The following is a 27,098-nucleotide window of genomic DNA, read 5'->3' on the forward strand; positions in this document are numbered from 1 at the left end:
ATTCGACTATTAATGTCTTGCAGTCGCATATAAGTAGTATTCAGTATTTAGCCTTTTGTTTTTGGACAAATATCTTATCATTTAATGTGAAACTTTGTGAGTGTCGATCTAAAGCACAGACGATTGACTGACAGCTGAGCGCTCAGCAGTGCGCTGCGCTTATAGCCTATACTGAATAACTAATGGCCAGATAAGTTGATAATATGAGTACAGTGATTCCAAATGAATGTCCAAAAACTCGTAATATGTTAAATCAAAAGTTTAATAATGTCTTTTCTCGCAGCCCTGCGCTGTGTTGGTGTAGATATGCGCCGGTGAACATCATATGCGTGATGACCTTGCAGCTTAAATTACCCTAAATTTATAGTCATAAAGATAAAAGTAAAACAACATTCGAAACTTCAAATGATGTATTTTTATTTTTGTAAACTCACAATAAGGAGAAAACCTTGTGCTTATTTATAATCATTAAAAACATGACGTGCTTTCTGCTGGTTTGGTTTTAGAGCGCGTCACAAAAAAGAACAGAAACTCAAATACTTTTTTATTCGTTTAGTCAATTTAATAATTATTTAAGTGCAACATATTTCGTGTAGGCTTATTTATTTTATTATTATTTCTCAAAACAGAAACGCTTAATAATCCTCTGTTGATTTAAATCTATTTGTGCATGAAACTAAACCCATGGAGGAAATTATGATATTTTAGGAGATTTATTTATAAATGAGTGAACAACGCAAATCCAGAAAGGAATTTATTTCAAGACAGCCAGTCTCGCAGTAGCTTTTTTGCGAGCTCCCGCTGTGGGTTTTGTCTAGAAGGGATACAGCAAATGCCGAAAAGTTACGGATTAGATTTGGAGGTAGGATTATTAGGATGAAAACAGCGGTTCTGGCTAAATTAGATACAAATACATCCTACAATCGTGTGAAATTTTGTGTTTAGAGTTGGGTTTGGTTAAAGGATTAGGATAAAACAGTGCTCATCCAACGAGATTTCGTTTGCTGTATCCCTTCTATCCACAACCGCAGGCGTGGCGGGGATGTTTTATGAGTGGCGGGCCGCCACGGTTGAATGTATATAGCGGAAACACTGCACTTGATGGTTCATAAAACAAGCTGAAGTGTGCCGTGTCTCTGGGGTTTAAAGTGCACTAGACTCTGCGTAAAAGTTCATCCCTTTCTGTACTCTCAGAGCACCATGGTAGGGATGTGATGGAGCAATGCAGGATGAGAAATGGACGGCATCGGTGTCGGTGGAGGCGAAGACTGTCCCGCCTCAGATTTGGAGCCGGTCGGTCGGTGTCTGGCACTCTTCTGGTGAGCCCGTAGGCCTGCCAGCTGCGAGTACGCGCTCTGACAGACGTGACACTTGTAGGGCCGCTCGCCGGTGTGAAGTCGTACGTGGTTGCGGAGGGTGGACGACTGACTGAAACGACGATTGCAGAAACGGCAGACGAAAGGTTTGTCCAGGGTGTGGATGCGCATGTGCGAGCGCAGGTTACTCCGGGAGTTGAAGCCACGGTGACAGATGACGCAGCGCATGCGACTCGCAGCTGATGATGATGATGAGGAGGATGTGGTGGTGGTCAGGGAAGAAGGTGCAGCATCACACATGTGTGAGTCGTCTGTGCAGAAGAATAAAGCACACGTTTAACACAACAGACCAATGTTGTACTCAGTTTGCTTAACTTTGTGAAAATTACATGGTATTTTTCTTTATACGATTTAATCGGACGCACGCGAGTTGTCGCGGTTACGTGTCTGGACCTTAACTTCCGGTCTTGCTAGTGGCTAAACTGAACTCTGGGTCAAATACCTTGTCGAAAATACAAAAACATATTTTGGTTTCCTAAAGACGACGATAATGGATCACAACTATGTGAAAGTAAAAATAAATGGTAATTTTTAATGAATAATACAATAATAATAATAATAATTAATTAATTAATTAATTATGTAAACATGTAAACATCACATACAGGAAGTGAAATATAAAAACGAACTGTTTTTAACAGTAGCTCATATTGTTCGAGTTTTTTGGGAGTTTTTGTTTTGTTTTTAATAAGAAAGATTTTTTTAAGTGAGAATTTGGGTTTATTCTAGGTTAAAGTTTCGAATAAAAAATACCATTATGGGTGACAAAGCCTGTTAGTTTTATTGTAATATTATAATTTGTATTATTCCATATAAATATTTGTTAATAATAAAAATGCATGCATTAAATGTTTTTTATTTTTAAATAGTGTTTGAACTCAAGCGGCAGTCTCGAACATTTACCGCTAGGGGGCGCACGTGGATCTCTCAGATTAAAATCTTGCATTCTTTCCTTAAACTCTTAACCTCTGGCTAATTTAGCAATAAAGCTCAACTCAACAAAGCATAATGAGATTATCTCTGACACTGCCCTGATTGTTATCAGCTTAACATTCAGACACACAAACATACCGTTTCTCTTTCTCTGGTGTTCCTCCTCTGTGCCCGGCACACCAGGAATACCAAGGAAAGTGTTGTGGGAATTTCCATACCACACTAACAATTCCTGGTCTGGTGGAATTGTCTGTAGATGAAAAAATGATCACTAATGTTTATTAAAATTACCTTTTGTATGTAAATATATATGTATATATACAATATATGCAATGCAAAATAATTTTTCTAATTAAAAAATGGGAACAATTTTTACAATTTATATTATCAGCACAACCATTTGAGGATAAAGATAAATTATAAAATAACATTTAAGAAGGTGTTAGTATTTTGTACATTCATGTCCTCCATTTGCCTAAATGTAGCCAAAATATCTGAAATATCTCCACTTGTCTTTATGGACCTAACATGATCATCCAATGTATTAGACTTTTACATTTGTGATTCGTGACAGATTTTGCTCAGAATCTGATATATTTCTTTTCTTTTAGGATTAAGAAATGTACAGAACATTTTCTTTTTTTCCAGATTTATTTCCAGTTTTATTCCAGATGATCTCAGCTTTCTTCTTGTTAGTACAATTATGATTCTGGCTCGTGAACTTCTTGTGCATTTACAATACAATGAAAATATACGATTAAAGAAGGTTGTGTACCTCCAAAGCTTTGTAAAAGATGCTGGTGCCAATCTGAACCACTTCCAGGTTTTGCTCCTGTTCATTTCTAGCACATTTAATGTAGGTCATCCAGCTACGCTGTTCCTCCTGACTGGCATCAATAAAACACCGGACGGTCCCGTTCTCATTGAACACCTAAACACACATGCATGGATCATGTCATTAAGTTTATAGGTTTTTTAAAGAGAGCTAGACACAAAAGTGTTATTTCTCTATATTTAAAATAAAATGCATATTAGTGTGCTGAGATAATAGATGCAGAATAATGAGGTTTCTGTCACACACACCTCCCACATGAGGTTATTGTTCTTCTGAAGGTCCACATGCTCAGGAGGGATGACCCTCCCGGTGAACGGCCCCATCTCGGTTCCTGCTTTGATCCATGTCTTGGAGAAAATCCCCAGACCTTCTCCAGGGACTGAACTCTGAGCGATGATGACCTCAGTGGGCAACACCAGACTCGACAGCTTCTGGACCTCTGCAGGACATCAGCATCATGAATATCAATCATTTTCAGGTTATTGGCATGCTTTGTTTAAAACAGGAATATAATGGGAATAATAATATTACTTGTTATGACACTTTAGTTGAAATCAGCCTGTGGCAATGCATTTGATGTCTCCTATTTAGTCATGCATTTGGTGGACACAAAACTGATTTAAAAACTGATTATAAATGTACTGTATGTGCTTATTGGAAATCAAACCCAATAAGCCCAATAATGGGTTGCTATCTGAGCTACAAGAACATTAAATTATTTAAAGCAGTACTATATTAATGCCTTTTCATTGAATCACTTTAAACATTTAAAATGGAGAAAATTTCTATAAATTTGAGTCGTAAAAAACATGATTGTTAGTCAAATTAATTATCCAAATCTATTGACATATACATAAATATTGCTCATGCATAAAATAACTTAATAAATAAAGCTATTTATGACAATGCACTTTAATAATCTCTTTCTTTGGCAAAGTAAAATACTTTCGTTTAACATTTAATAATTAGGAAAATTATAGAAAACGAAATAATTGTATTTGTTTTACTTTACTAAATTAAAAGTAGGCTAACTTGACCGTACTGAAATACTTTTTAATCGGAAAAATAAAATGCGCTCGCAATGGCAATGGATTGTATGAATATTATTATTATTTTGGTCACGAAATATGACCTTCTCCTAACAGGATTAAAAAGCGTAAAATGTTGGGGAGGGAAACTGCAAAAAAGCGCATTCAGCTTCCATTGACAGGCACTCGCATTTAATGTCCAAATCAAAGAAATTTGAATCGCTTAAAAACAAAAGGCAGAAGAAAAGCCGGAGGAGCAGAGGTGAAATCCTTCATTCATTCTGCTGTATGGTGATATTCATGATTCTCCATCGACTCATTCCAAATTCATTATCCCTTCTGCAACTTTGTAGCAATAAATGAGCGCTGAATGAAGCCGTGGCTTGTTTAAAAGCACCAGGAATTTCGCAAACAAAAATGGAAAGGCGATTATAGATGGTTGACATGACGTGAATGGAGACAGAATGAAGCGTTCACGGCGTGTTAATGGAGAGAAACAGAGATGCCAAGAGTGGAAAGAGACTGTCCGGAGATTCCTGAATGCGCAATAGAGCTCCGGGAACTGGAAGCTTTTCTTTGCCTTTCTCAGGTCAAGCACAAAGTTAACCAAATGCATTTAAAACCCTCCTGCATTCAGCCCACAGCAGTTACACGCCTAACAAACCCTGTAAATGCGCCTTTCAGCGTCTTAAGCGGGTTAAATGGGCCAAAAGAAAAGAGACAAAGTGGGAAACGACGGAGAGCAGGTCGCCAAAAGAGCCCGCGGAGATCTTGGGAAGAAAAATTCCCAACGCTGCATGGGAAGAGAGTTTATTCCCACTGACAGCAGAGATTACCAAAGATGAGACTTGCCTTCATTTCATCTTTGCTTTTATTTTCCCTCCGTTTTGCATGGAAAATGACGCGTAAATGGAGGGTCACGCTTTATTTCAGCTATTCATTGCAACTTAGTATCGCGCAGTTCCCAGGACAGAAATAATTGTGAAGCGCAATCGAGACGACGCTCTACATTTGAGACTTTTGTAAAATCTAAAATAAAACATAACCCCAAACTTAAAGAGGAAAACGGAAAAAAATCTGTAAGACACATAAAAACACAAAATGATGTTTTGTGTCCTATTTATTTATTTAATGGTTTTGTTTAATGGATACAACCAGGAGAACTTAAATCGTCTTTTTAAATGAACAATAATATCTACAATTAATTGTGAAGCTCGACTATAATATCGCAATAAACCGTGCAAATGCAATATATTTTAACTCTCTCTATTTTCAATCATTTTAAAGTTTATAATTAATTTATCTGTACAGCGCATTTCATTACGCATTAATTTAAATAATCATCCAACATACGAATAAAATCTTTAATTCCTGCGTTGGTTTTTAAAATATTTAGCTTACTTTGAGAGACATTATTTTGTTTAAATAAATACTCTAAAAATGGTCTGTAAAGTTGTCTCACCTCCAGTAAAGGACTGGGCCAGAACCTCAGCTGTGAACGCAGTTTTTGGACTCAGATGTTGTTTCTCTTCACAGAGATGTTCACCAAGCACATTTCTCCACCTGCCGTACAGAAAACTGTGCAGTATGTCAGAGGTGATGATTTCACACAGCTGAGATCTGAACCTGGACTTCAGCACCAGAGCCTCAGCGGGCAGAACCGAACCCATAACTGCTCACAGCTCTCCTGAAGCACTGCCAAACCTAAAAGATGCTGAGTTGGGAAATGCTGAGGTCTCTCTGGATCAGGTCCACTTATATCAGCCTGTGGCTCTCTCAGCTCCCCTCTCTCTCTCTCTCTCTCTCTCTCTCTCTCTCTAATTAGTTATTGATGACCCCCCTCCTCTGCTATACACTTGTTTCCTTTGAGAAAAAAACCCTCCTGGTGGAGCCACCCCTCTTAAAGACACACAGTGAGAGACTTTAATGTGTGTGTGTGTGTGTGTGTGTGTGCGGGAGAGAGAGAGAGAGAAAGAGAGAGAGAGAGAGAAAGAGAGAGAGACATACGTGGTTGGACACCTGTATAGGGTCTATTAACAAATTACAGGCTGCAATTATTTTCACACATTTAACCAGCTGCCAATATAGACAGAAAATATCTCATTATTCTGCATTATATATATATATCTTTATTAAAGGCTTTTTTGTTAATTATAACAATAAGAGTGGTTCAATTGTAGGTTTACAATTGGCAACAAAACCCATAATAAAACATATTTGATGAGAAAACAAATGCTACAAAAAAAAAAACATACTTTCAACCCATTATTTGAGTATTGCTTTAGTAATGTATGCAGACATATTAAATGTTTACAAATCCCCCCAAAATGTATTGTCGTTATTATAATTATATTAGGAGTATATAATGAGGACATATTATAGCAATGCAACTACAATGAAGGTAGTATAGCCCAAAGCTTGAGCAATTTTGCCTTAACTATAATTTTTTGTGTGATCATAATTAAACCCCTCATTGAAACTATTATCTTAAGAACCTATTATAAAAGATAAGTCTAATCTGAAATAATTTTTTTAATTATTGGGTTAATAACTTAAAAATTTGCATATAAACAAATTTTAACTTATGCTTTATGACATGCATATATGCTTACATAGACATGTGCATATAGTGTATATGTGTGTAAATACATTTTTTGTTAGTTATTAATAAGGTGCCATCACTGATTCTTCATTATATTCATTTTCCAGAAATACCCAAATAAGCAACATTATCACTGTTGTGTCAATAAATGTTAGACACTTTCAGATTGTAATGTTTCTGTTCCTAGATCAGCGTGACTGAGATTAAATCTACAGGAGGGGAAGAGTCTGAACCCAAGAGACCAATAGAGAGTAAAACAATTTAATATAATTAACACTGAATTAGCACAGAATTGCATAAAAAAACTTAATATTGTCAATGCAAAATCAAGATGAATACAAATACGTACAATACATACATATGTGTGTTTTCTCCACTTGGACCACCGGTTTCACTCTTTCTGCTCCAGCACTGTAAAACATTTAAATCAGCTAGAAAATGCACAATACGTTGTTTCATTGTTTATGAAAAAAGCAAGAGAAGGAAATAAAATAAATGCAGGAGAGCTGTAAGCTGCGGTCAGGAGATTTGGTGTGGACCCCTTTACACACAAAGATATATTCACATACAAGACGATACTACAACAACTATAAACATATAACCTCTTTATGTTTATACAGAATAACTTTTGTCATGTTCATAGTGTCAGCAAATAAAATCCTAAAATAAAAACTTCACTGTTAAAAATGTCTGTAGAAATTACAGTATTCATGGCAGCTGTTTGCCAGTAACTTACTGTAGATTTAAATGTATGTTATTTACTGGATACAATTTGTTCGATGTTAAATAAACAATTAACATGAACAAGTCTTTATCTTTACAGAATAAAACTAAAATAACAGCCTTATGGAAAGCATTTTGGGAACTAAAATCTGAAGGAAAACACAGAAAAAGGTTGACAAGAAAAAGAAAATGGTTTGCCTGAGATTCTTATTTTATAGTTTATTCTGTAAAGACAAAGATGTGTTAATGTTTAATGTATATTCCTTTGAACAAACGTTTGCCAGTAAAAAACATACATTTAAATCTACAGTAAGTTACTGGCAAACAGCTGCATAACTACAGCACCATTTTTTACAGTGATAAATAATCACAGTCTCCTGAATCCTACACTGTAAAAATACTTTGCTGCATTAAATTTATTTGTTAAATCAACTCAGATTTACAAGTCATGTCAACCGAGAGGAGTTGTCACAACTTATGAGAAAAGTTAACTTAATTTTCTAAGTTATAACAACTCATCTCTAGTCAAGATAAACAGAGCCGGACACTACTTAACTTACTACATAAAAGTACATTTTTAAGTATTTGTATTTTATCAGTGTTTTTCTTTGGAAAACATACATTCCAAAGCATATTATCATAATCTTTACTCCACTACATTTGATAAGTTCAAGTTTTTGGTTTTATATTTAATATTTAAGTATATTAAACATCTAGTATTTTTTTACTTTTACTTAATTAAAAAGTACTTTTGTACTTTTACTCAAGAAAAGTAAAAGTAAACAATTTTATGTAATAAGTTATTAAATCAATTTTAATATACAATATATAAAAGCAATACACAGTGTGATTCTATGCTTTAGAATATAGTAATTTTTTTCCCAAGACAAACACTCTGATAAAGCACAGATTCTTGGAAAATTTACTTAAAATACTCAAGTAGTGTCCGTCTCTTAAGATAAATAATAGTAAGCTGAACTGACTTGTAAATCCGAGTTGATTCAACAAAAAAATGTAAGGCAGCAAATTATTTTTTACAGTGTAGCAGCATTAAATATTTTCTGTTCTTAGCATGTAAAAACATTTATTGTGTTTACTGAAACCCCTGCCATTCACAGATTTCAACAAGTGCTTATCCAACATTAGAATTATTAAAAGCTTTTTTATAGCCTATATTTAATTACCTCTCACAATCAGTTCCCAAAAACCAAAAGACACAGAAGCAACTCAGACTACTTATCTGACAAAAGACAAACTGGATCTGGTCTCTGTGGACGCCCTGAGGGTTGATCTGAGGAAATCTCATCTGTGTTTAAAAATCCATTTAGACCATTTACTGCCCACAAAACCACCGCCGACTGTTCATACACACACACAAATCATTACAGCATCTCTGACAGTAACAAGGGTCAAACATTATCTGCGATTCAAAAACTAAAGCATATACAATCACGTATGAGAGCTTTTTAGCAGTAATGAACTCTGACATCATTACTAAAGAAAACACAAGGCTTTGTGTTCAAAACTGACAGCCGTATTGAATTTCCCTTATAATGTCCTGTACATACTACAGCAGACAGAAGCAGATTGAAAATGGTTTATACGAACAGGTACGCTGTAAAAAATGCCTGTAGAAATTACTGTATTACTGGGAGCTGGTTTCCAGTAACTTACTGTAGATTTTACATTCATGTTATTTACTGGCAACAGTTTGTTCAAAGTTAAATGAACATGAAATTACCTACAGTAAGTTACTGGCAAACAGCTGCATAATTACAGCTAATTTTTTACAGTGTAGGGTTAAAAAAAAATCCACATTTACGGTTTCATTAATCTGAATTCACAGATTTTATTCTTTTAGGTAGGATGCAGGTCGACGTTACTCCCAACAATTGCATAAAAATACCTAAACACAAGTGAATTAACAGGACTGAGATCTGTTTTCTGCTGCTGTGTGAACAAAATGTGAACTGAATTCATAACACAAAACTACAATCACGCAAAAACTAAACTAAAACTGCATGAAATTAACTTGAATTTCAATTGCGCAAGATGCCACAAAAATAGCACAATATCACAAAATTGCATATCGCAATGTGAATTTGCTTTTATCACATTAACTAAATTATTTGAATACTTCACAAAGTTATGTAGTCAGAGTTTTAAGTCAATGCTAATAGCAGAGATATTGGCGAGAGAGATGCTGTTATACACTGCAAAAAGTGAAAGATGGCTCTTCTTGAAAATGACCAAAAATGGCAACACTTAAAAAGAGACCAACTTAAATTTTCTCACGTTTAATTTATGGTGGAAGACATAAAGAAATAATTACTTAAATTGGTAAAAGCTTTGCAATTTACTTTAAGTGAAAACTACTATTGTAAGAAAATGTAAGCAGGACAAAGTTTTAGGTGCTATCGATTGAAGTATTTTTTTTAATACAAAATTACAGCTTTACCGTAAATCTTATCTTCAATATCTTGCAGCCCTATTGCATACACAGATAGCGGCATAAACTGTTTTAAATACAGGCCTTTCTGCGGAGATAAAGCGTGGTTATTTGCTAAAAGTTTAAATTTAGTCTATTTATTTATCAGCAAATGAACTACATTTTACCACATTTAACTTGCTAGCCATTTATTTCAGATGTTAAAGGTTATAAAGCAACATAACCTTTAAAAAAATCTTCTATACACAGCAGAAATTATACAGAAAAAAAGAATAGTTACAAAAGTCACCATCCAATACGTGTGAATCTTTAAAACGGGAATGTTTAAAGATCCCAAACCCAAAAAAGACCAACTAGAAAAGATAAATCAAAGCAAAGGAAAACACAAAAATGTGTCGTCTTTCGAAAGTTTTAATACACGAGTTACCTGTACACATGAGGAAGAAAAGAAAACACTAAAATTAAACATTTCAAAATTATAATATCCCTTTTCATTAAGCAATGAAGTTAATACTAGATCAATTTGTAACTAATCAATCAATCATACATATATTAGATCACACAGAGTAGAAAGAAAAAACAGAATTAAAAAGTTACTGGATTGGGACCGTACAGATGTCCACGGCGTGTACTGGTTGGGGCTTCAGAGAAACTGGGTGGGTGGTACCAAATAAGACAGAACTTTGATCATCCAATACTCAGAATATAAAAAACTACAATTAATCAATACACAGGTAGGCTTTCACGGGCTTAGCAGTCTTGAACGCTTTAAAGTTTAAGTTTAAAGAACATACATAAAACCTCTCATCCGACAGCAAGATGCAACATCAAATTTCAAATTATTACACATTCACAATCTTTGACAAATTTCAGTATGAAAACAGAACAGAAAACAGGGACCGTTTTCCTGCAAAATGAAGGACAAAAACTCTTTGATTTAATTATATATATATATATATATAGATATTTTAAATAAAGTATTTAGTCAAGTATCTGAGCGAGCACACATACATAGTTTAACAAGACAGCAAAAAAACAACCTCACAAATACGCATGAGCACGTTCCCCCCCCGCTTCCCCGCCAAATCACGGTAATAAAAAAATTATCCATTACATTTTCATACGTCTAAAAAAATATCTCTAAGAACTACAAGTTAGACATCTGTCAAAATATTAGAGAAATCTATCTTTGTTTCAAAACTGAAATAAGATATTGCACCTTTTCGTTAACCAGAGTACAATAAAATGACAATGAAAAGAGAATACAAAGAACATGAGGAATTACATCAGGAACTGTCATTTGCCAACAACATTACACATATTGGTTTTTGCGTAACAAAAGAATATATTTTTCTGTAACAAAAACATCATCACAGTTTTTTATATCACTGAATTAAAATGCATTTATGTAAAAGAAAAATAGAAAGAAAACACATTTTGTACACATTCTTAAAACATTTCATGACAAAAACAAAACCATAACGTATTCAAGACTGCTAAGCCCACAATCATTTTATTGCAACGAGACTAGAAAAATAATAGATCATATTGCGCGATTGATGAAATGTTACAATTCCGGGGTTCGTTTTGGCGATGACGCAGTTCAGTTAAAAAGGAAGAATAGAAAACAAACTCTGAAACGGTCCAAAAAGGAACCCAGAAATCGCCCATTCGGATAACAACGGTGTACACAAGTATTTAGTAACAATTTTACGTCCTGATTTAGAAATAGTTCTCTCTTTTTAAATCATATAAGTCATTCTACAGCTAGTGTTTCTTACTAAGAAAAAAGTAAAAGTCTTCAAGGCGTTGCAAATCTAGAAACCTCTGTTACAAAAGGTCTGTTTCCTCCTCGCAGTGATTCAAAAATCTTCAACTAAAGGGTCTGGAGTCGTCCCGTTTAATGATCCTGCGGGACACAGGGAGCAAAACTTTTACCACATGCACAACAATTATTTCATCAAGCAGTAAAATACCAAAGGGTGCGTTATTATATTGGGAACAGAAATACTCGTATGCATATTCAAGAAAGATCATTTGATATATGTGAGACCCTGGACCAGAAAACCGGTCATAAGGGTACATTTCTTTTTTAAATTGAGATAAATAATTAAGCTTTCCTTTGATCAAGGGTTTGGTAGGACAGGACGAAATATTGAGAAAATCGCCTTTAAAGTTGTACAAATGAAGTCCAACACATATTAGTAATGATAAATAAATGTTTAATATATTTATGGTAGTAAATTTACAAAATATCTTCATGTAAAATGACCTTTACTTAATATCCTAATGATTTTTGGCATACTTTTGTTTACAATTTTAAGCAATAATATGTATTGTTAGCTTTTGCTACAATATTTTAGCTTATATAGTTGTTCTGTTTTTACCAATCAGTAGGGCTGCGCGGTATTAAGACTAATGCGCATAACGGTAACTTGCTAAATAAAGCAATAAAAAACAATATGCCATACCAGGGTTTCCCCGCAGCACATTTCAGTTCAGGTGGCCCGCCTAAGCTTGGAAACCCTACCGCCTTAACTAGGTCGTCCAAAAAAAAAAGCAGCCCAAAAAAATTGCTGCACCGCCAAGTGCATCTCGGAGAATAGCGCGTATGTGTGCCACACGGCCGAAATGAGAAAGACGTGGTCCGGACCGTCACTGTCTGGAGGATAACTAGCCAGTTGATAAAACATCTTGGAGAATAGCGTGGACGCGCTTTAACCTTCTTTTAAAAACATTTAATTTATTAATAATCTAGTATGAGTTCATTTTCTGTCATAGTTTCTTCAAAATTAAGTTTTATTTGAGTGTTTTAAATAAAAATTATTCAAAATTTTATCATCATGATGCATATTGCCCTGCCCCTTTGATGCCACACCCTCTGCCCCGCCCACTCGCCAAACCCTACCACCTTAACCAACACATTTTCTGCGGGAAACCCCTGCGTAGTATATGCTTTAAGTTTTAAAAATCTATTTGATCTTATTAAAATGTTTAAAAACTGAAAATATGCAATAAACAAACGTATGCCAATCTCTTTGCTAAAACAATAACTATACATTACCTTTATGATTATTAAAATGACTCAGTTATTGCAAACTACTGCTGCATTTTGATCATTTTGATATATTGTTGAACCCTACCAATCAGGTTATGTAATTGGTATGGGGTTTGATTCTCGCGTGAAGTGCGTGAGGTCCCGGGTTCATATCCCGGACGAGCCCCCATAAACGATACTACATGTTTTAAAGCGGTGGTGATTCGCGTGCGTTTACCGGAAGGCCGGGAGCCTGTGTCTGTCCCTGGCTGTAATACGCCTCCTGTTGTCTGTAGTACTCCACCCAGGCAGCGCTGTAATCCGGAGGGGAACTCTGCTGAGATCCGGGTCCGGCCGCTTGAGCTGTCGACAGAGACATGAACAAGAGAGGATGGAAATGAGAAATCGTGCGAGAATGACGCCGAGCAAAAGTCAATGAGAATGTTGTCGTTCTCACTTTGTTTCTTGTAATACTCTTCCCAGGCTTTGCTGTAGTCCGGTCCGCTGCTTTGGCCCTGGTTCTGTTGACCTGCACAGACGACAAGACGAAATTATCATAAACATCACACAATGGGATAAATGCAGGAGTACAGACTATATCCAATGATAGGCATTTGCCTGTAAGCAGTGGGGCCGAGCATTGTGTGTGCCCACCAAAGTGACATTTCTGTACTCGCAAGATTACTTATTTTTCACAGAAAACAATGTTGTCCTCCATCTTCTGATACAAAAAGACGTATCAATCAAGACTTGTCAATAAACTCTTTGCTGATTGGCTTGCGTGACAACTCGTGAATTTCATCCTCGAGTTGAAACTTTGTAACTTACACCATTGAGACAGGATTGAAGTGTGTATCACACAGTCGCAACAATCTTAGTCAATTTGCGTCGCCCGGCACAAATTCACATCTATTCTTGTTTTGGAATTAATTTAGCAAATCATAAAATTTGCATTTGGTGTTTTTGACTTAAGGAAGAAATAAAAAAAACTTAAATTTAAAATGAACTCTGGGTCCCGCTTGATTTCTTGTTAACTTGCTAGCATTTTCTTCAGTGACTTGTAAAGGTCTTACTAAAGCGAGTCAAACAAAACAAAATCTGTTTTTTAAGTCACAGATTGGACAGACTTTGAAGAAAAACAACATTTAAATGGACCTTGGAAAATTAATTATGAATTTATTCAATATATCCAACAGGCCAAAACTTCCGACTATTTATTTTGCAGTTTCCAAAGAAACCGTTTGGTTCACCATGTATGAGCTGGAAGAACGGATTTCTATCTAAATAAAAACTTAAAATATCCAAGAATGACCAACAAAACCCCTATTTGCTTCCGGTCCAAAATGTATCCGAAATGTCAAACTTTAGAGAGACTTCCGCGAGAAATGTTTGGATCTTCAACCTGAACCTTACAGACTCCAACCAATGTGACAACTAATACAAATCAAGTTTGCTTGAGTCACCGAATACTCAATTTAAGTTCAAATAAAACCCTTTTCCACCCAGCCAAAATGTTAAACATCATGGCTTGCCTACCTACTACCAAAAAGCTCTGGACTTTAACAAGAGCTACGGTTTGGGTAAGGATGCATTCTTTGCTTACCCAAACCTTGAGAAACACTACCGAATTCCCTCATGTCAAAGGCACTTGCCTAGCTTTTTATAATACTGTTCCCAAGCTTTGGAGTAGTCCAGCTGACCGGTCTGGGATCCATTGTGACCTGAAATCACCAAAATTAAATGAAACTGATGGGGAGAGCAACCGTGTTCAGGAGAAAGGCAGTGACATCTGAAGATGACACAAGACGAAGATCTACGGTACTTACTGGGGTCCTGTTGGCCGTGAGACTGCCATGGTTGGTATGTGGTTCCCCATCCTCCGGTCATGAAAGTCTGCGGACCGCTAACACACAAAACACAACAACAGTGAGCCGACAATCTTTTCCAATCCAAATGAGAATCAATACCGCGTGACATGCACGTTATATTTGATATACAGATGAGTGTTTACTTCTGATGAGGAGTAGCTGGTCCTTGGGTAAAAGGACTGAGCCCAAAACTGCCGTTTCCTCCCATACCAGTAGCCTACATGAGGAGAAGAGCAAAACCAAATAATCATTGAATTAATAAGGAATGTTCAAATAGATCTGAATGTTCATCTGAGGAAAAAAGACGCCCGGCAAAAATGTACGTGCAACTCGAGGACAAAAACCTACTGTCCAAGAAAGCAGACATTTTTATGGGACAAACTGATGTCACTTTGCGCAGGTCCCGCCCACAACAGTCAAACCACCACATTTAAGACATCATTTTTATTTAAATCTTCTTTACATAGTTTATTATTGCACTTTCATTATGAACAATAAAGTAAGGTGATTGTCTTATTAAAATCTATTTTTTGTATAAATAACAGTAAACAAGAAGAGAAACAGCAGCTCATTTGCATTTAAAGAGACAAACACAAAACAGCACCCCTTGTGGTTCGTAAAGAAATTGCAGGGGATTTATGAGTTAATAAAAAATAATTACAAATTAAATTATAAAATGTATATAATTCTTTAAAACTAAATTAAAAAAACCTTAGTAACAAAAATATTTTATTTAATCTGAATGTCATTACTATTAAATAAAAATGCAAAAAAATGCAAAATGGACAAGAAACGTTTTATGTACCAATAATAGAAAATTACCAGATTAAAGTCCAATAATGGGTAATTATAATAAGTAAATATTACAATAATTTAACAGTTAGTTAAAATATCAAGGGTACTTCAATATAAATAATCATTCAAGAGGGTTCGGCTGACAAAATAGTTGGAAAACCCCGGTATAATAAATGATCTATAGGGTATTTGAACCTGAAACTTCACATATTAGATAAGGTGATTGTCTTATTAAAATCTATTTTTTGTATAAATAACAGTAAACAAGAAGAGAAACAGCAGCTCATTTGCATTTAAAGAGACACACACAAAACAGCACCCCTTGTGGTTCGTAAAGAAATTGCAGGGGATTCACGAGTTAATTAAAATAATTACAATTAAATTATAAAATGTAAATAATTTTTAAAAACTAAATTAAATTTAAAAAATAAAAATATTAGTAACAAAGATATTTTATGTATTTAATCTGAATGTCATTACTATTAAATAAAAATGCAAAAACAAAACCGCAAATGGGCTGAAACGCTTTATGTACCAATAATAGAAAATTACCAGATTAAAGTTCAATAATGGGGAATTATAATAACTATTAAATTATTGTAATATTTAGTTAAAATATCAGTGGTACTTCAATATAAATAACAGTTCAAGAGGGTTCGGCTAACAAAATAGTTTGTAAACCCCGGTATAATAAATGATCTATAGGGTATTTGGACCTGAAACTTCACATATTAGGTGACCTTTAACGCACTTACACATAAATAAGAAAAGATTGTCTATGCAGTTCACTTACACCGATCTTCTCATCTATCAGTTGTCTGGCCATCTCGATCTGCTGAGGAGATCCCCGGATGGAGAATATACGGACATTGGGGTCGGTGCTCGGTGGAGGATTTCTCTGAAGCTCCACGTGAGCTCCAGACTGCTGGTTGATGTTCTTAATGGTTTCACCACCTAAGCACAACACCAAAGGAGTCCACACATTAGTAAAACATTGTGTGAGAAATTTGCAAGCTGCTCGCCTCCTTAAACCCCCTTGTAAAGGGAAGCTCGGGTACGTCCGAACATCAACCCCATGCGTTTGTTTGCCTGTGTGAGACACTTCAGGGCGGTATGACCCCGGTTGACCTGGGCTGAAAATGCTCATCTAAAATGCTCCTTTGACGCTGCGCCACGGCCAATTGACTGAGCCCGAACCATTAAGCTATTGTCAAACAAATGTAACTTCTGCATTAATGAAGCCATTATGAGCTCCAAGACCCCGAACATTGAGTCTGACGGACTCTCACTGAAGCGTACAGAGAACTGATTTAGTTAAAGTCAGGAGACAGCAGTTTACTGCAGGTCTAACAAACCTGTTTAACAATGAGATTTGCATCTTAAACACCAGAAGGGCTGTAAGTTTAACCGTATGATTTAGTTTGAGAAAATCCCTTCAAAACCAACTGCACTTTAGTTTATTCGCTAGCATCGATGTTTTATTTTTGTGTATTTCATTTACATGTTAATCTTTAACATGTTACACGCTTGTCGTAATAACCAGGGCCAGATGGAATCTGTGGAATATTTTGGGAAAAATCAGTGTGAAGATTTTAAATGTTTTAAAAAAGATATTAAGAGAATTTAAGCTGTAAATATTACAAAATTGCATCTAAAAAAATACTTAAGGCTTTTTAAAAATAAATACAACAAAAATGAGTCCACTGAATTAAACCAGACCAACATGACTCAAATAATGTGCATGTCAAGCTAAAATTATATTTTGTATATAAAATAATATATATTATTGTTTATAGTGTTATATATTATATCAGAATAAAAAAGCTTGTGTTAAAGGTGCAGTGTGTAATTTTTAGAAGGATGTTTTGACAGAAATGCAAAATAATATATAAAACTATGTTGTTGTTGTTATTATTATTATTATTATTATTATTATTAGCTTGACAGGCCCCATTTACTTTCCTTTTGCATTCAGCCCAAAGTATATTCCGTTTTTTTTTCTTCAAAAAACGGAATATACTTTGGGCTGAATGCAAAAGGAAAGTAAATGGGGCCTGTCAAGCTAATAATAATAATAATAATAATAATTAGGGGTGTTATTAGGGGTGTATAAAGACCTTTCAGAATAAACCGTTATGTGTTTGTTACTTAGAATGAGACGTTGTATCTAGTGTTGTGCCGATAGACGATAGTATCGTGTATCGACGATCGTCCGACATATCGCCAATGGCAGGCTTTCATGGCGATAGTCATGACGATAGTTGGCGAATGGTTGTTATTATCATCATCATCATAGTTTTGCATGCTTTTCCTCGCATGAGGGTTTGTGCTTCACTTTACGCGGAGAGCTTGTAGAGAGAGAGTTCCTTCTTGCACGCAGATGCACTTAATGCGCGCGTCTCGGACTCGTTCTAGCACCTAAATCCAGCGCGTGGATGAGCAGCTACGCTTCCCTCTGTCTCACATGCACGCGCTCTCGCATCTGTCCGAAGTCTAAACATAAACTGAAGTAGTAATCCTTATGTATTTGTGCGGTTTAATGCGTTTCATGCGAGCTGAGGCAAACTATTCCTTTTGTTTAAAATATAACCCGCTGCACAGAGCTGCGCTCTGTCTGAACTTGAAGTCAGATAGTAATCCTGTTTATGATATGCTTTTCAAGGAGTTTTAGCAATACATCCCTCGTGTTTAAAATATGATTGTGTTCCGCTGGACCAGTGTGTATAAAAAGGCACCTCTGAGAGCACCACTGCTTGACACGTGTAACCTTCTGCAACAGCACTAAACAAATGCATTTAATTATTTTTATGTGCGCTGCGTGTGTCTGCGCAGGTGCATGTTTTTACAGTCATTAAGTAATCGTGTTAAAAATCAGGATTATGATTTTTCCCATAGTTGAGCAGCCCTATCTCTGACATTTCCTTGCACTAGAGAGGTTGTTAGCGCGCAGAGGGTTAAAACCAGCGCGTGTCCTGTTCTCCCTCTCTGGCACGCAAAGAGCGTCTGGGCTTTAATGACGCACTCAGATTAATGGCATTAGTTTTAAGAAAGATGCATTCATGACGGTGTTGCTCTTGTTCTTTTTTCCACCAATCAAGTCTTGTCATAAATGAACAAATAAATAAATGAGTAAACTACTGCCCCGCCCCCCGATACTATCGTGTATCGCCGATCTCACAGGCTGACGATAGGACGATCTCAAAATGGGGCATATCGCCCAACACTAGTTGTATCCACATACACCGAGGGTCCGCTTACATGGAAGTCGCCATTTTGGGCCGCCATGTTTCTACAGAAGCCCTTAACAGACAAACTTTTTTTACTAAGTTGTCTCCAATGATGACATGTTTGTACGGTGGTGGCTACCGTAGCTTCTCTATGTGTTTCAAAAGTGAGGGGTGAGCAGTGGACTGAGCCGTTGGTTGCAATTCACAACCTCACCACTAGATGCCACTTAAATGTACACACTGCACCTTTAATGCATTTTCATTTTTAATTGAATTCACATATCAAGATAATTAATCAATTTTACAACGCAAAGTTTATATTAAACATAACAAGAGCATTTGTGTAGTAAAGGTAATAAATGATCTTGTGCTGTTGCATCACATAGTCGACAGAGTCAAGTGAGATCATCTCAACTCTGCTGTATTTTTTATTTTATCTCAAATTTTTAAAAGATTTGTGCTCTCTATCATTAAAAATACTCACAGCAAACAGCACGCGCATGGATTGTGTACCGTTTAAAAGGTTTAAAGTTAAAGCTTATGCAAAAAATACGTTTTGTTTTTATTTACTCACCCTGATGTCATTTAATCCCCAATGGCTTTTTATGTTAACAAAAACAAAAAACTTTTTTTGCACTGCTTTGGGTTTTCTAGTTACAATGGGAGTAAATATTGACCACCTCTTCAAGCTTAAAATAAATGCAAAAGCATCAATAAATGACTCCATGCGAGTTGTGTTGTATCTTTTAAGTGTCCTGAAGGCATACGTATGGGTTTGATGAAAATCTAACTAAAATACAATCCGTTTTTTGAGGTATTTAATTACATTTTTGCATACTTTTGACACTTAAGAAGAATTGATCAAAATCCCAAAACACATTTGGGTTCAGAAGCACAAAGAAAGCCATGGAGGTTTGAATAAGATGAGGGTACGTAAATAAATGACTAAATTTTTGCCTCTAACTGATGACCTAAGCATTAATGTGAAAGAAAAAAAGTTAAAAATCTGAACATAATGTGGTCACAAATGCAATACTTTACATATCTATTCAGAGTTTATAAATGAATGACCCAATTATCTGACAAATGGACACAGAAAAAGACAACATCAGAGTCAATGGTAATAAAGCCATTCATCACTTCAGTTATAAAGGAAAGAGACAAGAGCCAGAAGTGTCAGATTTAGTCAAGGGATTGTGTTCAGACCACCCAGCCTTATATGTTTAACCCTATTCACATGCATCATGGGAGATTCAGGGCTTAAAACCCATTGCCAAAATACCTACAGCAGTTGACACTAGTATGACAATGACGTTCAAAATTGCACTGCCACCTTCATTTTTGAAGATAAATAAATTATACTGTTAAACAAAGAGCATTAAGCTTTAAAAAAAAAAAAACTCACTTCGGTGTGGGTTTGTTGTAGGGCAGCAAGACATATTGAAATACCTCAAATGGTCATATCGCTATATGCATATGCACAACTAAATGCTTTTGGGTAGGTTTTTTTAAACTGGGGTCGGGAAACCCCAGAAGTTTGTAAGGGGACCCTAGAAAATGTCTGAGAAAAAACACAAATAAAAAAAGGTAAAAATCTACTATATAGCCAATAGGCCCTACAATATGCTGTCTTTACAATATAAAAAATTACTATTTATCTAACAGAGTTTAAATGTTTCTTTTCACATATATATAAATGGATATGTATTTTAGTATAGGGGTCCCTCACATAAGGTTCATCATTCTTGGGGGTCCGTGCAACCATAAAGTTTAATAACCCCAGAATCGAAGTTAAATGTCAATACTAATAGCAAAAATTTGGGCTTTCGTTTCCCAAAAAATATGCGAAAACATGAATATTGGTTATATAATTTTGTTTTAAAATGCATTTTATAATTTAAATTCTTTTTACATAGCTAAAGCATTCACATAGCATTATCTAGCAAGTTATCGCATTTCCCACATCAATAAAGCGCAATCCAATTTTGTTATTTGGTGATGTTTTGATGAACATGTATTAAGGCATATTCGTACCTTTTCCAATAACCAGACCACATTTATCAGCAGGTATTGTGTAAGTGACTTCCTGTAATCCTCCAGGTGTGCCCATAGTCCAATCCCCACGACCTCTACCGCGACCTCTTGATCCAACCTGACCTCCAAAACCATCTCGCTCCTGTGGAAAATCACATGAAACAATTCAAAAAGAGGCTAAGGGATTACGCATTTTGACACTGATAGTCATAAATGTTTTTCCTTAATTTAAATTTAGTCGAGTGGAGATCATGCACACAACTACAGCAGTGGTTTGTTATACATGATCATTACTTATCTTTTTTCAGCATTAGAAATGCATATGTACCTGTGCTGTTTGAACCAGCTCATTGATGAGGTGAACGGCGTGCTGACATCGGTCAGGTTGACCCATCACCTGAGCAATCCGGTCTGGACTGATACCATCATCTAAAACACACACAAGAGTTATGAGTAAAGAGAAAAACAGACGTGACAAATGAAACTGCTTTTTAAAACTTTTACACAAGAGCATCTGGCAAAACTTAAGATTTGCCATCTTTCAGTGAATAAGGATGGGAACTAAACTGGTGACAGCTCAAATGATGTTGAATTGACAGGATGAGATATTTACGAATTTCAGATAAACCAAACAAAAAGTAAAAACAAACTTTAACAGAAAAATTAATAAAACAAAATCATTACATCAGGGGATAAATCATTATTATATTTTCTAGCGCTGCAACAACTAATTCATAAAATCGATAATAATCGATTATGAAAATACTTGTCAACGAATTTCATTATTGATTAGTTGGTCTGTAACATCACATTTCCCCTGTTTAACAGCCAAAAGTATTTTTTTTTTCGATTAACCGTTTTTTTACGTGGTCTATTAAAAATCGATTCTCGAAGGCCAGGAATCGATTTTTATTTATGAAAAACCTGATCCTGTTTAATCAAGGAATGCAACTGTTCTGACTTTTTTCAGCATACATTTTTCATCTTGCATCAAAATTCTATTGTATTTAACATAATTGTATGCATTTGACAATTAGAGATGGGTTCCGTTTAAATTTACCCAAGTGTACCTAAAATAAAAAGAGTGTAATATACAGGTTGATGGCTTTTATTAATTACCCACTTGTAAACTTATGTTCACTGTTTTTTTTTTTTATAAATAAAGTATTTGTATTAAATCTATATTCATTGAGTTGAATCGAAAACCGAGTATAAAAATTGGTCCGAGAATCAGAATCGAATCGATTAAGAACATCTGAATCGATATCCAGCCCTAGTTAACACACATTGACATCTAAAGTAAATCTGAGCATTCTGAAACATTAGCTTTTATCATCAAATAATCAACATGCAAGTTAAAATATAATAAAATGAAGTTAAATATTATTGTCTATAGAGGCTATTTCTATTTAATATTACGTAATATTTCTGGGAAACACCTCAGATCTATGTGGGTAATTTATAATACAAATAAACATTATAAATGACACTTACAGAAGTTAGCTGATTGACTTTCATTGCATTTTGACTAAATACTCAAATTTAAACTTGAACTTTGCATTCAACCTTGATTCAAATTCAGTAATTTGCATACGAGCAGCGTAAACACATGTGAGAGAAAGGTGGATTAACCGTTGTAAAGACCTTAACGCTTTACTCATCTCTGTCTTAAGAGATTTGTGTGATGTAAGAGTTTCCCCAAACACGCACCAATGAATCTATACAAACAGTTCAATGCTTTAAAACTACACAATAATGAATTTTCTGTTTTGTAAAGTACAGAAGGGTGAGTTAACCACAACTACGATGTAAAACTGCATCTTGCAACACACACACACACACATCAGAAGAGATGATAAAGTGAAGCTACATCAAGATGCATTTGATTAATTATTAAAGCAACATAGATCTTAAGAATCAAAAACTGAATTAACTCCCTATATAAAGCTCAATACATCACACACCGTATAGTGCACTTATATCAAGACACAAAGCAATTCATCTCTATTATACAGTAGTCTGAAGCCTTCATTACTCCTAAAGAAACATTTCTGAGTGAAACAATGCGTTTAAGACCATCACTCGCACCTGTGAATGAAACTGCTTAGCTTTGAGATGACATATGAGTGTTAGTTTACCAGCAAAAACCATCAGACCTCCAGCATCACTTTTATCAGTAACTAGTAGTATAATAAATCACTAAAAAATGTGCGTAAACATGCAGACTGACCTGGTTTAAACTGGATCCTGACAACAGCATCGTTCTGTATCTTTTTAATCATCTCCCCATTTCTGCCAATGACGATACCCACGGCAAACCTGGGCACGGCAACCTGTGTGCACAAACACTTTGCTTTAATAAGCAGCAAACCTTGACTGTCGCGCTTGTTTACACACAGTATGCGTTTTCATAAATACAACTCATATTTGACCTCGCCCAAATGATATGTGGTGTGATGAAACAAGTTCTTACATCGATGCTGCTGCCCATCCTGGAGCCAAAGTCACTGCGGCCTCCTCTGAAATCCACTTGCTCTTTATCCCTGATGATCTCAGCGACCAGCTCTCGCGCTTGCTGCGGTAAACAGACACAAATCAACGCATTAACATCTGGGTGACGTAACATTACCATCGTCAAATATTAATAATAATTCACATCGGACAATCGAACACATAAAATACAGAATCATTATGATGAACTTAAAGCAAGAAAATACAAGAGAGAAAGGTCTCAAAGTTTGATGTGTGCATTACAGGGCTCTAGACTAACTTTTTTTCTTAGGTGCACCAGCACAAAAGTTAGGTGCACCCTAATTTTTGACCGCATCGGATTTATAGTTCACCCAAAAATGAAAATTCTGTCATAATTTACTCACTCTCATGTTGTTACAAACCTGTATAAATGTCTGTATTCTGGTGAACATGAATGAAAATATTTTGAGGAATGTTTGTGATCAAACCATTCATGAGCCCCATTCACTTCCATAGTATTATTTTTTCCTACTATAGAAGTGAATGGGGCTCATGCTTGGTTTGGTTATTAACATTCTTCAAAATATCTTGCTTCATGTTTATCAGAACAAAGAAATTTATACAGGTTTGTAACAAAATGAGGGAGAGTACATGATGACAGAATTGTCATTTTTGGGTGAACTGTCCCTTTAACACCGCAAGTTTAGCGTCCATGGTGGTTTAATACAGAATATAAACATGTAGGCTATTTTATAATATTCCTTATACGAGTCATGCACAGTCCTGTTTGATAACCCGCATCCGCGCGACTAAAATAACACTTGACCCGTTATCCGACATCAGCATCAATTTATTTCATACCCGCCCGTTTTACATAAAAAGACTGCGACCGGCCGCACCGCAAATCGTGAAGTAAGTAGAAACCTTTAAAGATCTTCATGCAGAACATTGACAGAAATAAGCACAGGACCATGACTGGACAAATATATTAACATTTAATGTGAAACTTTGTGAGGGTCGGCAGATTGACAGCTGAGCGGTCAGCAGTGTTTGAACACTCATAAGCGCTGCGCTTATATTTATACCTTTTAAATTGATGATATGATTGCACGGATTCCAAAGGGATGTCCAAAAAAACTCAAGTAGAATGTTAAATGTTTAAAGTTTAATGTATTTTTCTCGCTGCCCTGCGTAAACCCACGCCGGTGATGGCATGAAACGCGTGATGAGATTGCATAAAAAAGTTTTTTGTGCTGCACCGGATTTGGAGCGCGTCACACAAAAAATAAACTCATATAGGCTATAGGCTACTTTTGAATTCGTTTTGTTAATTTGCTAATATTTAAGTTAAAAACATTTCATGAAGGCTTATTTATTTTATTATTTTTTCACAAAAGAAAGATGTAATCATCATGTTCTATTCATTTTAATGCTTTTTGCGCATAAACTAAACCCTTGGGGGAATTATTTATAAATGAATCAACAACGCAAATCAAGGAATTAACTTATTTCTCTATTTAAGACAGTCTGGCAGGGCGGTAATAGCGATACAGCAAACACCGAAAAGTTTTGGAAGTAAGATTATGAAGAAAACAGCGGTCCTGACTCCTGGCTTTTTTCTATAAATTGGGCGCATGCGACATTGCTGTTCGGGGTGACGTTCAAATAATTTTCTTCAAAAGAATTATGCTCTGGCTCTGACTCGATTGTAAGAGGCTCATTACTTAAGTCCGTCTTCGGGTTCGGACCTGATGTGACGGGAGGTTGATGTCAGAGCATTGGTTATGATCTTCAGACGGATCAGGCATTAACTTAACATTCTTAACGAAAAAGTTATCAATCGTTCTTTCCTCTTCTCTTATCATCTGCGGCTACATCCACTCTGTTTATCTGACGGACCAAGGCTACTCCTCTCTCTGTCTGACTGGAGCGCACACGCATTTTTAAACGTAAACACACGTAGATCTGGACCATGGCTTTTTCCCTCGAACTCCTGGTCGCACCAGTGCGACCTGATATTTTTTTAAGTCGCACCATTGAGAAATTAGGTCACATGTGCGACCCTGCATTATTGTAATGTCAGACACTAACCTGAACTTTATAAGGATCTCCTGTGATTCTCAAGGGCTTGTCAGATCCAGTGGGCATCGGGTCGTCCTGAATCATAATCATTTTTACGCCTGTCCTCTCCTGAAAGACAACATTCATTCAGAATTAATTCATCAAGTTTGTGTAATTGTTCAAATCTGGCTACACAGCCTGATGTGTTTTGTGACCTTTCTGAATTCACAGTTTAAAGCTATGTTTAAAAGACAACAATTTAGTAAAAACAGAAACGTTTTTCTTCCATTGCATTTTTGAAAAATTATCAAATAAGATTCTGTGCAGAGCAAGGATCCACAAAAATGATTAACACTCTGGGGTCGGCTGCGGCACGGGCGCCGCAAACTCTTTATTTTTCGATCACTCCCCAAAGAGACTTAGATAACTCTGCTGATTTTTGACATACAGATATGATTTATACATCATTTAAAACGTTAAATTGTCTAGTTTTTTTCTGTCCACTCCCAATAAAAACAGAATGTTGTGCTTTTCGCAAAATTAAGAAAATAAACATGATGCGCGTTTTGTTCTCTCTCCCTCAGTGAAGTCCTTTCAGAAACACGTCAGAAAAATTAACTCTAACTTAACGAATATTTGTCATATAAACAAAAGATAAATGTCTACATAATGCTTGGAATGTCTGCTTTTGAAAGATGTAAGTGAAATCGAAAACAAATATTGTAATTCGTTGTTAACTGTATTAGAAGAGAGAGATGTACCGTCTTTCTTCTGTTGCTTCATTATCTATAATGAGCCACGCCCCGCTCCATTGAAGAAAAGAGCAGAGATCATCCATATTCATTAGGCAACCCCACAGTCAATGGACATTCCATTCCGTCTCTGCAGCCATTCACTGCTGTGAATGAGTTTTAATCCGAGTGCTGGAAACATGACATCTACTTGTTTACTCGTGACTGTAACTAAAGTTATCTCCAGACGCGAGTGTGACTCGATCGACGTCCAAACGCACACACAAACACACAATGCCTCATATTTTAAGCGCTTTGTGGTATCATCATAAAAGATGCGATTACACACATCACATACTTGTTTACTCGCGCCTAAATCTCCAGACAGACGCGAGTGTGTGTGCTTCGTCAGTGTGACGGGATCGATGTCCGACATATAAATCCTTATTTACTTGCGGATGTGTGTCAGTATCTCCAGACGCGAGTGTTTTCTTTGTCTTCCGTCAAACAGCTGAGGCGACGGGAACGCACATACACAAACACGCGAGTCAGGAAACTCGACGCGCTTTTTGGTATTCTTATAAAATACGCGATTGCAAACAGTACAATCCTTATTTAGTTGCGTCTAAGCGCATATCTCCGCACAGCAAGTTTATTAAACACAGGATCACTCGCGTGTGCACACATTCACTGCTTTCATGATCAACACGTGAGGTAATGGCGGCGGCTGTAAACAAACATTGATAAGTTTATCACGCGTGTCCCTGGTTGTGTTTCTACTATAATGATTACAAAAACACAAATAGGAGTCCAGACAACGATAGGCAGTTGTTCTTTTGAGCTTTTTACTGCACAAAAGTAAACCTCTCGCTGGCCAACCAAACACAAACCCTGTGTTCACTTTATGATGGCCAAACAGTACCTTTA

General features: G+C 35.9%; 2 protein-coding genes across 3 annotated transcripts in view; both read right to left on the reverse strand.

Annotated features, from left to right (window-relative positions):
• Window positions 1–1,101: 1,101 nt before the first annotated feature.
• On the reverse strand, window positions 1,102–5,900 carry LOC135732751 (PR domain zinc finger protein 12-like). The gene is made up of 5 exons (XM_065251031.1): window positions 5,635–5,900; window positions 3,393–3,583; window positions 3,085–3,240; window positions 2,448–2,559; window positions 1,102–1,627 (listed from the first exon to the last, which is right to left on the reverse strand). Exons 1-5 carry the CDS (start codon window positions 5,840–5,842, stop codon window positions 1,191–1,193), a joined length of 1,104 nt encoding a protein of 367 aa, XP_065107103.1. The 5' UTR covers window positions 5,843–5,900; the 3' UTR covers window positions 1,102–1,190.
• Window positions 5,901–10,339: 4,439 nt separating this feature from the next.
• The window catches only part of fubp3 (far upstream element (FUSE) binding protein 3), a 34,699-nt gene continuing 17,940 nt past the window's right edge, over window positions 10,340–27,098 (reverse strand). The window contains exons 8-19 of one of the 2 annotated variants that reach the window (XM_065251032.1): window positions 25,471–25,569; window positions 23,381–23,482; window positions 23,138–23,240; window positions 21,236–21,336; window positions 20,908–21,049; window positions 16,440–16,600; window positions 14,995–15,068; window positions 14,810–14,886; window positions 14,636–14,704; window positions 13,441–13,512; window positions 13,222–13,346; window positions 10,340–11,855 (exon numbers count right to left, since the gene is read on the reverse strand). In XM_065251032.1, coding sequence (XP_065107104.1) covers window positions 11,847–11,855; window positions 13,222–13,346; window positions 13,441–13,512; window positions 14,636–14,704; window positions 14,810–14,886; window positions 14,995–15,068; window positions 16,440–16,600; window positions 20,908–21,049; window positions 21,236–21,336; window positions 23,138–23,240; window positions 23,381–23,482; window positions 25,471–25,569 — 1,134 coding nt within the window. In that variant the 3' untranslated portion in view covers window positions 10,340–11,846. The remainder of the gene's footprint in view (window positions 11,856–13,221; window positions 13,347–13,440; window positions 13,513–14,635; window positions 14,705–14,809; window positions 14,887–14,994; window positions 15,069–16,439; window positions 16,601–20,907; window positions 21,050–21,235; window positions 21,337–23,137; window positions 23,241–23,380; window positions 23,483–25,470; window positions 25,570–27,098) is intronic. The other variant, XM_065251033.1, reaches the window with a different exon arrangement.

This window comes from Paramisgurnus dabryanus, chromosome 5 (assembly GCF_030506205.2).
Source record: "Paramisgurnus dabryanus chromosome 5, PD_genome_1.1, whole genome shotgun sequence".
NCBI lineage: Eukaryota > Metazoa > Chordata > Actinopteri > Cypriniformes > Cobitidae > Paramisgurnus > Paramisgurnus dabryanus.

Bases quoted from the DNA above. Each gene is read 5' to 3' on its own strand.
- LOC135732751 (XM_065251031.1), bottom strand. From the start codon at position 5,842: ATGGGTTCGGTTCTGCCCGCTGAGGCTCTGGTGCTGAAGTCCAGGTTC. The intron at 3,584-5,634 runs GTGAGACAACTT...GATGTCCTGCAG, and splicing joins GGCCCAGTCCTTTACTGGAG to AGGTCCAGAAGCTGTCGAGT. The intron at 2,560-3,084 runs GTACACAACCTT...TTTCATCTACAG, and splicing joins TCTTTTACAAAGCTTTGGAG to ACAATTCCACCAGACCAGGA.